Source organism: Prionailurus viverrinus, chromosome A3, assembly GCF_022837055.1.
Source record: "Prionailurus viverrinus isolate Anna chromosome A3, UM_Priviv_1.0, whole genome shotgun sequence".
NCBI lineage: Eukaryota > Metazoa > Chordata > Mammalia > Carnivora > Felidae > Prionailurus > Prionailurus viverrinus.
This window is the reverse complement of record NC_062563.1, coordinates 76,950,668-76,963,806: the sequence shown is the minus strand read 5'-3', so window position 1 is coordinate 76,963,806 and position 13,139 is coordinate 76,950,668. Positions and strand designations below refer to the sequence as shown.

Here is a 13,139-nt window from a genome sequence, read left to right as displayed (position 1 = left end):
TTTTTAAATAGTGACTGAGACTGAGATTAAATTTTAGTTTGAAAGGATATTAAATACCAATCAGTTTTAAAGATGAAAAATCTCTCGTTTTAAAGATAAAGAAACTGAGATCCTGTGTGGTTCTCCCCTCAACTTACATTAACAGGTGACCTGACACTGAATTAATTCATTATTCTTTACTCAAAACCAGTGCTTTGGCATCCCAGTAACCAAACTTTGAACCTCCTGAGCATAACTTGACTATTAATTAGCTCTTGACATTTTCTATAAGAATAGAATCAAAATATTTATATATAATGCGTTTGAATTTATAATAAAACTTTTCCTATTCAGTTTTTCTAAGATACTTCGTGTGAAATTACCACACAGAAGCAAAAATCACCTGATTTTATGCTTTTTTGTAGTACCCTGCAGAATCACCAGATTGTTTTGTGGATTTTCCTGTTCCATTTTCTGTTTCTTGGACACCACAGGTAAGTTGTTAAATTTATTTTAAGTAGCTAAAAAGCATAAGTGGCCTTTATAGGTTATAGAGTGTTTTTTTTTCTTTTTAGGTTTTTTCCTAAGCATTTATTTATAAACAGAACTTTTAGAGTGCTTTTTTTCCATATTTTCTAGTAGTTAATATATACTTTCTCCCTCACCTCACATGTAAACACACCATCCAGTATTGAGATGTTTGTGCCTCATAGTAGATAAATATGAAGGTCTAATGACAGGAATTTTCCTTTAAATTTAAATCATAAAGAACTCTATAAAGCCGTGAGCAGTAAGTGGAAAGTTGAGTGGATTTTTCAGATTGCTAAAACTGTTAATATTGATGGCATAATATCAGAGAATCATTTTTCATAGGAGAATGAGTTGTGACTGAAAATACAAATCATTTCCACTCAGTTTTTATTGTTATAAAGGAGTTCCCATAATTCATCCCTGAACTTAGATTATATTTTTGTGTGGGCTTTGGAACATTCATACTTCATGTAAAGAATGTAGGAAATTCTTGCTCCTGCTTCTGTCAATTTAATTTCTTAAAAAGTTGGTGATAATTTAACAAGAGGATGAAATTAGAAGTGCAGTATAAACAGCAGCATTATGTAGATACAAGGTGGTATGGGTATTAGTAGCACCATCATCAACATGACGTGTGTGTGATTTTTAAAGATCTGACAGAGTGGTGGTTAGACTCCAAGAACAATCTAATGATGACAGGCAGGGTCCTTCTTTCACCAAGTAAATTGTGGCAGTTGAGAGCAAAATGGAGAGAGCATTTCTATTCTTACGCAAAGAGGGGGGAAAAACATTCCTGTGGACATTTTACAGATACTCTCTAGGCTGCCCATATTTGTGTTAGGAAATTTTGATAGGGCCAAGTGAAAATTTATGCTTAATGTTTTCAATAAAAACAGAGTCAAGTGATTGTATATGTAGTTAGTTTTTTAAAAAAACCTAACAGGATTTAAATAGTGTTGTGTAAGTTCAAATATCCTTTTAATCACATACATGTTAAAAATTATTTTTCTAATTTTTTTCTTTAAAAACAAAAGTCTCCCTCCTTTCGATGGAAATTGAGAAAACACAGCAAAATAAAGGAGAGGAAATACCCTGTGATTTGCTTTTGGTATTCTGATATATGTTATAAATATCTAAGAAATGCTGTGTTTTGTTTTTTTTTTTTTTAAAGAAACTTTTCCTCTTTTCCAAATGTACATTTTCTATTTGGCCTTCCTCTTTTTAAAATATATATTTTCCTTTTTTTTTAAATACACATGTCCTATTGGCTCTGTAAATTTTGTTATGTGTGAGATTATGAGATAACACTGTGCTTGTATTATTCTTTCCAGATCTGCTATCTCTAGATTATATTTTAATATATATCAAAATCCCAAGACTATACTTTTGATGAGTTTCTAGTGTTTTTGAATGTAGATAACTCAGGTTTTTCCCATACTTAAATCTGTGAAAAAGTTTGCATCTCCACAAAAAGAGTGTTAGCACTTACCTTATTCTGTCATTTAGCAAAATTTGTGATTTCAATACACTGGGAAGTCTCTGAGGGTAATTTCTTTCAAAGTTTCTATCGCTCCTTAACACCAGCTCAATGCCTTGCACATTTAAGCATGGGATGAATTTTAGATTTAATTAGGTCATATAGCAAGTTTTCTGTTTTGTACTAGCTCTAAGAAGACAGAACTAATTAGTGACTGGAATGTCCTATTTATTTTTTAATTAAAGAAGATACTAAAATTCTTGGTAAAGCACAGATGAAAATTTGGCTACCTTCCTTTTTATCCACAGACTCTGATTTGACAGATGTTAACTTTTTGTCATGTTTGTTTCACTTACATCTTTTATTTCTGTCTCTCTCTTAGGAATAAAATGTTCTAGGAACAAGTAAGACTTTATTTCCCTCTTTTTCCTTTTTTTCTTCTCTCCCTTTCTAGAGGTAACCACCTTCCTGAAATTGATACATGGTCTCTCCATGCATATTTTTTTGCCACATTTGCTCAAGCCATATTCTATAATACAGGCTGGCTGAAGTTTTTAAACAGCATTGTTTCTGAGATTTACCCATGGTCTTTGTATGTTTAGTACATTTACTTTAAATGCTTAATATAGTTCCATTATATGAATCCACCAGTTAACTTCTTCATTGCCATACTGATAGGGTTGTTCACAATTTCTTAGGTAGTGCTCTAGTGAACATCCTTCTGTTTCCTTGTACACATGGGAGACTTTTAGGGTGGCTTATGCCTAGAAGTGAAAATGTTGGATTGAAAGGAATGTGCCTCTTTGAGATTACCAAATGTTGCCAGATTGCCTTCCCAAATTGGTTGTCTAAGTTTACACTCGTACCCAGGATTGCATAGTAATACCTACTTTTCCAAATCCTTTCCAAGTCTTAGCCCGACTGTAGTCTGACCTTAATTTTTAACAAGAATTGATAATCATCATTATGGTACTTAAAATCTTTGTATATTTAAAATTTTGTCTTTTATTGTAAGTGTCCCTTTTTTATTTGGATACCAGTTGTTGGCTACATGGAATGTATCTTCTTTCTGTGGCATACTTGTTAACTTTGTGTATGATCTTTTCTGTCAGTCAGAAGTTTAACTTTCAGTGTGGTCCCATGTATCATCTCTTTCTTGTGATTTCTGCTTTTTGTGTCTTGAATGAGAAAATCTTTCATATCTTGTTCTGAAAAGATAGTTTCCTAATATTCTAAAAGTTATATGTTTTCTTCACATTTAATTAGGAGCTGGGACTCTTATTTACACTTGGCTATTTAGTATATGCTCATAAAATTTGGATTTGTCTTCATTGTGTAGGTCTAGGGGTGATTTCAGTTTTTCTTTTACATTTGCCATTAAAATTTAGAAAATTTTCAAAATACACTATTTACCTGTTTTAGCATCGAGCATAGCAATACATCATAAGCATTTTGGTGATTCTACCAGTGGTATGAACTCTTGAGTCTTTTAGACATGATAAGAGTATTGGCAAGGTTTATTTTAAGCGTAAGCAGCAGTATCAGACCACTTTGTATGGTCTTTTTCCATTGCCTTTTTGGAAACAATTTTGCTTGTGGGAGTTATTTTCTCTTAACAATCTTTAAACAGTTGTAGTTCTTAAGCAAAATAAACGTAGTCTAACAGCAAACTTCTGTTTACGAGATTGTAAATAGGTCCCAGATAATTGATTTAAAAAATCCTTGTCTGTTTTTGTACATTTCCCCTTTGGATTCAGTGTTTCTGGACTTTAAACTTGGAAGATCTTTATTTTCCTTTCTTTTTGTGAAATAATAGGCATGGCTTTGTGGCATCCATATTAAAAATGGGTAATTTTCCTTATGGTCCCTGTCTTCCTGCTGGGTTGATAATGTTTTGATGTATTTTTCTTTTGCTCTGATGAGAGGTCTGCTGCTGCTGCTCTGACATATTCATTTGGATGAATAATTATAACTTGCACAATGTCAAGCTGAAGATGGTAGGGTTTTGTGCGTCATGACAAGCCTAGTAGCCAGTGCAGGTGTCTCACAGCATGATCAGCAACAGCCAGTGTATTCTGGCTCAGAGGAGACATTTAGAGTAGTAAGAAATCAGCACCAAGGGCAAGGCTGCTGCTACTACTGCTGCCGTGATCTGTGCCAAAGAAACACAAAGTGCTTCTCAAAGACAAGTGACTGCATACGTCTTTTCAGCAATTTACTTTGTTTACCCAATAAATTTTCCTTTATAGATTTTAGCGTATAATGTAAGAATATCTCATGATTTTTATCTTAGTCTACTTCCCAGCATCACAGATGCTCCAAAATGTATCTTTAACAATCTGTTACCTTTGGGACTTTTACTTCCAGGTTGTATTTGCAGATTTTGTTGACTAATGAGACCATAGAATTCTGTAATGTAAGATTTTAAGTGCACTGAAATTGGGATCTAAAAGAACACAATTCATTCTCTCCAGGTCACTGATCAACCCCAAAGAGGTGTTAGAATTGCAGTTCTACCTATAACTGTGCCATTAAGTGCAGGTTTGGTGGTGTATCCTTGCCATTGCAGTTGGAATTTTCAGATTTGGTATGATACAGTAAGTAGCGGTCTTTATGTTTTTTATCATGGAAGTCTCATACACTTAGAGTAATGCCATGAATGCAAGAATAGCAAAACCAGTGATGAAACCTCTGGCTGATAAGCTGATGGTGAATGAAGAACTCATAATTAAAGGAAACAGTCCTATTACATAGCAGGGAGCATGATCCATTAGTTAGAGCAGCCGACTAGCAGTTGGGAATCGTTGGTTTTGTTTACAGTTCAGCCATTGACTTAATTGTATAATTTCAAACAAGTCATGTGACTGCCCCTTGCCTCAGTTCATATGTGTATGCAGATAATGAACTTTTCCTTTTTCACAGAGGTATTGAGAAAAATAAATTTGATTTAAAATAAACAATGTCTGGGGAAAAACCCTCCATACCCCATCTAAGGATCCTGTGCAACTACTCCTTTTTTGCCCTCCTAGATTATCTTTCTTTCCATTTTTTTCTTTGCTCTCTTTATTGGAGAACACCAAGTACTGGATTCTTGTTCACTCTTAAATTGATTAATTAAATGTGCTTTTGCCAAGGCAGTTTTGTTGCCATAGTGGTATGCTTAAAAAGACATCAAAAGGACCAAAACAAAGAAACTTAACTCAGTGTTGAGATCATGTGATATGGTAAAAGTATCAATGTGATATTGGCCTCAGTAATCTAGTAGCCATCTTTCATTTTTTTTCTTTTTTAATAACTGTTGTTGTTGTTGTTGATTTATTTTGAGAGAGAGTGAGAGAAAGAGAGCATGAGCAGGTGAGGGGCAGAGATGGGTAGGAGGGGAGAGAGAATCCCAAGGAGGCTCCACGCTCAGTGCAGAGCCTAACACAGGGCTTGATCTAATGACCCAGATCATAACTTGACCTGAAATCAAGAGTTGGATGCTTAACTGACTGAGCCACCCCAGTGCCCAGTAACTTATTTTAAAAGTACCCTGCATTAATTCTAAAAAAGAGAGAGAAAATACAAATAAGCAAACTTAAGAAAATATAAAATCACCTGTAATGCCTTCATTTAGAATGGGGTTCTCACCAGATAATAGCTTTGAAACTATGCTTGTCACTTGACAAAATATTTTAGTTTTTAAAACATCACCGATAATGCTGTGCATTTATCCTAGGAACTCCTTAGAATAATTTAGTTTTTAGTTAGGTTTATGTTTATCCATCAAATTAAGAACTGTCATGTCCGTAAACTAGGAACTGGTTATGCTTACATTTATTTAGGTCCCTCCCTTAAGGGACAGTGGTTTCTTAATCCATATTTTGCATATTTTTGTTGAATTTACACCTAAGCATTTAAAAAATGTGTTGCTACTGTGAATACTTGTTTAAGAAATCATATTTTCTAGGGGCACCTGGGTGTCTCCGTTGGTTAAGCATCCGGCTCTTGGTTTTGGCTCAGGTCACAATCTCATGGTTCATGGGTTCGAGCCCCATGTCAGGTTCTGCACTGACAGCTCAGAGCCTTCTTGGAATTCTCTCTCTCCCCCTCACTCCCTGCCTCTCTCTCTCTCTCTTTCAAAATAAATAAACTTAAAAAAATAATATTTCCTAGTTTACCATGACAGTATGGGCAAGCTATTTGTTTTTAAGTTTTTACTTTTTACTATAGTTACATGAGAACATAGTTTGAAGAGTTAGGTTACAGGGTTTTTGTTGATGTTGTTTGCTTTTTAGAACAAATAGTACTTCCTAGCCACCTTCCCACCTTTTTCTCCTTCTGCAGAGTCAGTGACTTTTAATTTTTAGCTGATCCTTTTGGTCTTATAATATTATTTGTATTATTACATGCTCTTGTAATTATACTGCATTTTGTTTTTGTGTTAGTCCTTATCTGTTAACTTTCCACTATAGATGAGGTTGCTGTTTCTTCTCCCACTCCACACACATGCATACTTCGTATCTTCCTGTTTTCCCCAAATAGCTTATCTTTTATTTATTTACTTTTTTTTTATATGGAATGTTTCACGAATTTGTGTGTCCTCCTTATGCAGGGGCCATGCTAATCTTCTCTGTATTATTCCAATGTTAGTAGATGTGCTGCTGAGGTGAGCGTCCAAATAGTTATCTTTTAATTTTGTTTATATTAATATTCAGGGTTTACATTATTATGAACACGTATGTGTATTATGCAGAGATGAGCCTTGTAGTTAACCCTCATTTTTCCTTTGTCACCCTGGCTGTTGCTATTCCTAGAGTTAACAGTTACCTTACTTTGTCACTTCTGTAGTTTTCTCTGTACTTAACACTCATTCCGCCCCCAATTTCCATCACTTGTCTACATCTCCTCTTAGCCATCTATATTAGGTTTTCTGTTAGCTTTATTTTCTGGGAAATTTCATCAACTTTACCTCATAACCTTCCTGTTGAGGTGTTTTGTTTGTTTGTTTGTTTCTTTTTACTTCTGTCATGTTCATCTCTAAGAGTTCACTTCATAGGTATATGTTCTTTTTTCCCCAGAGATAGTAATATTTTTCTTTTTTTTTTTTTCCTCTCCGCCTCTGAGTCATTTCTATTTCCTTGAGTTGCTTTTTTGTCTAGGCTTATAATCTTTGCTTATCTGCTTGTGATGAAAAGTCAGCTATAAAAAGCTCTTTGGAAGCTTTGAGTGCGTATGTGGGGCCTGTCAACTGTGAACCTTCGTGTAGAGTCATCTGAGTAGATCGTGTAGTGAGGAATGCCAAATGTCAGTACCTTTTAGGTCTTTTTGAATGATTGGTTGGTTGGTTAGATTTCTTGGAGAAGACTCTTCCAACCTTCTGCCTGGTAGTCCCTGAGCAAGCAGAAAACACTCCTGTGAGGTATAAGTTGACCAAGGCTGGTGGACAGGACACCACAGCCTGAATTGGTAAGCAGTTAACCTTATGGCATCTTCTACTGATAAGGCGGAACATCATGTAGCTGTTAAAGAGACATGCTTACAGGGTAAACTTCTATTACCATAGAGCAGATAAATAATGAGGGTGGATTTGGAGCTAAGAGGCAAAAAATGATATCCAAGTTATCACTTGGTATTTTCAGACTTTTTAATTTAGCCATTCTTGGTTGTGTATAGTAGTCATTTTTCCCCCTTTTTTTCCTTCCATTTTGTTTATTGCTGATGTATTTAAATCTGTTTTCTTTAATGATTTTCTATCCACTAGCCTTGTTAAAGTCTTATCTAATAATTTATCAGTAAATTCATTGGATTTACTGTGAACATAATCATATCATTTGTAACAACAGTTTTATTTCCTCCATTCCCATCTTTATACCTCCCCCCCCCCCCCCCCTTTTACTGCTCTGGCTAAGCTCTCCAATACAATGTGAACTATAAATAGTAAACACAAGCGTTCTTGTATTGTTCTAGATCTCAAAGGAAAAACTTCTGAGTTTTTAATATTAGGTAGATTTTTGTCTATGTATTTCTTGTACTGAAATCCTTTAACAATAATTAATGGAATTTATTTCTATTTCTAGTTTGCTAAGAGTTTTGTTATGACTGGGAAGTTGAAATTATTAAATGTATTCTCTTTAAACATAAAGACATAATCAAATTGTTTTTCTCCTTTAATCTGTTAATGTGGTGAATTATTGGATTTCCTAATATTAAACCAGTCCTGTGTTCTTGAAATAGACCCTGTTAGGTCATGGTGTATGTTATAACTGTTTATCTGTTGATCACACACTTATGATCTTTGATGTATATTGTATATCGCCAGATTTCATTTCTTATATTTTTAGGAATTTGCGTCTGTGAGCAATTACTTTGTTTTTTCTGCTTCCAAAATTTTGTTTTTGTTGCCTGTCTAGTTTTCCCTGTTTTTTTGTGAGATTATGCCATGAAGAAAAAACAGCGATAACATAGTTTTAGTGCATTTTGGGGAGGGACTGAAATTAGATGTGTGTATTTAATACACCTTCCTTACCTAGTAGCTTTTACCCCCCCCTTTTTTTAATAGAATATTAAATATTAGATGTGTAGTTACTACTTTATTTGAATTCTGATGTATAAACTAGTTGTGAACATGGGATGTTAAAATTCATTCTTTGCTTTTGCCAGTGGGCTGCTAGTTAAAAAGAAATACTGAAATTTCTGAATAAGTGTGCTGAATATGAATGGAGTCCCACATTTCCAACTACAGGCAAGTGAGAAAAGAGATAAATCCTCTTATTTTCACACCCACTTGTGTTATATGGAGGGGATTAGTGTGGAAAGTTCAGGGTTCTTTGGACTTTCATAGAACTTAGGAAGATAAGTAAGAGGAACTAACTTATCAAAGGTCTACTAGGGAAGTTCTATCTTATTTTTAGTGCTTTATTAGATGAAATTGTATAGCTGTCATGGTCAAGTCTTTCTTTATAGTTAACCTTGAAAAAGGACATAAACAGAAAAGGAAGAAGCAACATTTTTCAGTAGGGAACAATTTAAATGTCGCATACATTTATTTCCACTAGTAATATGTGGAGCACTGAGTCGGATCCAGACATTGTTGTGGTGAATTAGGTTCTAATACCTAGGGTAGGCTTTCAGGATTAACTTTCAGTCTGATAAGGAGAGAGTTATTAAAAAGATGATTTTAGTAAAATATGTTGAGTGTCATGATGAACTGTTGTGATAAGGTGGAGAAGAAGCACATAATCTAACCTGATGTGACTAAGCACGTTTTCTGGATAGGATGTTACTTGAGCTCAGTGCGTCTTGAGGCATGAGAAGTTTGGTTTGGGAAGGAAGATGATACTTCAGGAGACAACTGCATTAGCCAAAGAACAAAGGCATGAAATTAGGAGATAGTACATGAATTGCACAGCTTTTGGTGTTCTGTGGGCAGTCTTAGAACACTGGAGCTTTTGCTAGACTGAGGCAGCATCTACTGTACTCGCACACCGTGTTTTACTGTGTTTTGCTTTATTGCACTTCACAGATATTTTCTTTTGTGCTTTTGTTTTTGTCTTTTACAAATTGAAGGTTTGTGGACTCTTGCCTTGAGGAAGTCTCTTGGCTCCGTTTTCCAATAGCATTTGCTCCTTTCTGGTCCCCATCCACTGTGGTAATTCTTATGGCATTTCAGGGTTTTTCATTATTATTTGTTATGATGATCTGTGACCAGTGAACCTTGATGTGACTATTGTGATTGTTTTGAGTCCCTGTGAATTGCACCCATTTAAGATGGTGAAGTTAATCGATAAATGTTGTGTGTGTTCTGACTGCTGCACATACTGGCTTTCCCCCGTCTTGCTCCCTTTCCCATGGCTGTCCTGTTCTCTGAGGCACAAAAATCTTGAAATTAAGCCAATTAATAACCCTAAATGGCATCTAAATATTCAGGTGAGAAGAAGAGTTGAAGGTCTCTCACTTTAAATCAGAAGCTAGAAATGATTAAACTTAGTGAGGAAGGCATGGTAAAAACCAGGATAGGCTGAAAGCTGGGCCTCTTGAGCCAAACACTAAACCAGGTTATGAATGCAAAGAAGTTCTTGAAAGAGATTAAAAGTGTTACTCCAGTGAACACATAAGTGAACACACAAATGATAAGAAAGCAAAACTGTTTAGTGGTTCGAGCGGTCTGGATAGAAAGGCAAACCAGTCACAGCATTCTTTTAAGCCAAAGCCTAATGCAGAGAAAAGCCTTAACTCTCGTCAATTCTGTGAAGGCAGGGAAGGGGTGAGGAAGTACCAGAAGGGAGGTTTGAGGCTGCAGAGGTTGGTTCATGAGGTTCAAGGAAAGAAGTCCTCTCTAAAGCATAAAAGGGCAAGGTGAAGCAGCAAGTGCCAATCTAGGAGCTGCAGTAACTTTATTCGAAAGATCTAGCTAAGATAGTGAATGAAGGTGGCTACACTAAAGAAGAGATTTTCTGTGTAGACAAAGCAGCATTCTTTGCAAGATGCTGCCATCTGGGACTTGCATAGCGAGAGAGAAGTCAATGCCTGGCCTCATAAGCTTCAAATGACAAGTTGACTGCCTTTTTAAGGCCTAATGCAGCTGGTGACTTTAAGTTGAAGCCGGTGCTCATTTACCATTCGGAAGATCCTAGAGCTCTTAAGAATGATGCTATATCAGCTCTGCCCGTGCTCTATAAATGGAACAACAAAGCCTGGGAGACATCACATCTGTTTACAACATGGTAAGAAAAAAAAAGATTACTTTTAAAAATGTCACTACTCATTGACAACGTACCTGGTCACTCAAGAGCTCTGATGGAGATCTACAAGGAGATTCATGTTTTCATGCCTGTTAGTGCAACATCCATTCTGCAGCCTGTGGATCAAGGGATGATTTTGACTTTCACGTCTTAATATTTAAGAAATGCATTTTGTAAGGCCATAGCCCCATAGCCTCCAGATCTGGGAAAAAAATTGAAAACCTTCTGGAAGGGATTCATAGTTGTAGATGCCGTAAGAACATTCGTGATTGATGGGAAGAGGTCAAAATACCTACATGAACAGGAGTCTGGAAGAAGTTGTTGCAAACCCTCATGGAAGACTTTAAGGGTTCAAGACTTCAGTGGAAATGTGGTGCGGATGTGGGGGAAACATCAAGAGAACTAGACTTGGAATTGGAACCTGAAGGTGAGACTGACTTGCTTCAATCTCCTGATCAAACTTTAACGGATAGGGAATTATTTCTTATGAATGAGCAAAGAAATTGTTTTTTTTGAGATAGAGTCTACACCAGGCAAAGATGCTGTGAAGACTGTCGAAATGACGGCAAGGGATTAGATATTACAGAAACTTAGTTGATAAAGCAGTGGTGGAGTTTGAGAGAATTGACTGCAGTGTGGGTCAGATGCTGTCAACCAGCATTGCATGCCACAGAGAAATTGTTTGTGAAGGGGAGGAAGTCCCTCAGTGACTCAAACTTCATTGTTGTCGTACCTTAAGAAATTAGTGCAGCCACTCTAACCTCCAGCAGCCACTACCCTTGTCAGTTTGCTGCCACCAACGTCGAGACAAGACCCTCTTCAGGCAGAAAGATAGGACTCTGAAAGCTCGGGGGATAGTTAGCACTTTCTGGCAATAATGTGGTTTTTTTTTTTTAATAAAATAACATTATTTTACACATACGTTATTGTGCACTTAATAGGTCACAGTGCAGTATCAGCGTAACTTTTACATGCACCGGGAAACCAAAAAATTCATTTGACTTGCTTTAGTGCAACATTTGCTTTATCGTGATAACCACTTCAATGCAGTGGTCTGGAATCAAACCCACAGCATATGGAAGATGAGCCTGTAATGTCCTTGTCTTTTGTAACCTATTTTAATTTAAAGTCTGCTTTGATAATTAGTATTGCCACCCCTGCTCTCTTTTGGCTGTTATTTGCACAGAATATCTTTTTTTATCCTTTCACTTTTAACCTTTTTGTCTCTGTGGATTTAAAGTGAGACTCTTACAGACAGCATATAGTTGGAACATGTGTTTTTATCCATTAGCCAATCTGTGTCTTTTGTTTTTTTTTTGGTTCTTGCATATACATTTCTTACTGAAAAACTCATTCATAAGTTAACGTACAAAAATGTACAAACACATGATTAAATAATGATGAAGGACTGTTTTGGGGGCAGATATTTTTGAAGGTACCTTTAGATTTCCGTGTAAAAATGCACACCTGGTACCTCTTAAAACATAAGAACAAACTCAAGAAAAACATAGTGACAAAAGTAAGCTAGCTTACATTCAATGCCATTGTCCATTGTGAATGGATATAATCAGTACATGTGGCTGTTACTCACCTGTTAATGTCTGTGGTAGAGGAGCTCTAACAAAAGGGCCCCTGTAATGTTAAAATGAATATTTTTGCAATAACCCCTGTCCCCCAAGAAATAAATGAAAGGAGAAACCTTTCCCTGCATGCAGCAATCAGACAAGACTGATTTAAGGGGTCACCCGTCAGTAGCCTTAAAGAATTTTAGCTGCCAAAATATGTACAAGGTCACATTTGGTTCTTATTGAAATCTGCCTTTTGATTGGAGAGTTTAATCCATTAATATTTAAAGTAATTACTGATAAGGGGGGACATTTCTGTCATGTTGCTGCTGTTTTCCATATGTCTTATTTTGTCCCTTAGTTTTTGCATTACTGTTTTATTTAGACTTAGTTAAATTTTTCTAGTTAAACATTTAAATTTCTCCTTTTTGTATATATGTAATAGATATTTTCTCTGTGATTACCAGGGGGATTACATTTAATATCTTGAAGGTATAACCTTCTAACTTGAATTTATACCAGCTTGACTTCGAAAACATATACAACCTTTGGTCCTTTGCAACTCTGTACCTGTGCTTTTCAGTTGTTATCACAAAGTTACATTTTTATACATTGTGTGCCCCCAAACCACAAACTAATAATTTTTAAATGCATTTGTCTCATAAATTATGTAGAAAGCAAAATGCAGAGTTATAGACCAAAGTTACAAATAATGCTAGCTTTTAGACTAATTGTTATAAAAATGTGTTAGTCTCTTAAATCTTAGAGGAAACAAAGTAGTGTTAAGCCATTGTTTACGATAATACTAGCTTTTATAATTGCCCATGTAATTACCTTTACTGAGATCTTTATTTCTTCAAAGAG

General features: G+C 35.6%; 1 protein-coding gene and 1 non-coding gene across 4 annotated transcripts in view; one reads left to right on the top strand and one right to left on the bottom strand.

Moving 5' to 3' along the window:
- FANCL (FA complementation group L) overlaps positions 1-13,139 on the top strand; it is an 85,196-nt gene that overhangs the window by 40,555 nt on the left and 31,502 nt on the right. For 2 of the 3 annotated variants that reach the window (XM_047851861.1, XM_047851859.1), the window contains 2 exons: positions 405-473; positions 4,462-4,584. In XM_047851861.1, coding sequence (XP_047707817.1) covers positions 405-473; positions 4,462-4,584 — 192 coding nt within the window. The remainder of the gene's footprint in view (positions 1-404; positions 474-4,461; positions 4,585-13,139) is intronic. The other variant, XM_047851860.1, reaches the window with a different exon arrangement.
- LOC125163209 (U6 spliceosomal RNA) lies at positions 6,537-6,643 on the bottom strand. The gene has a single exon (XR_007151354.1). It is a non-coding gene; the product is annotated as a U6 spliceosomal RNA (small nuclear RNA).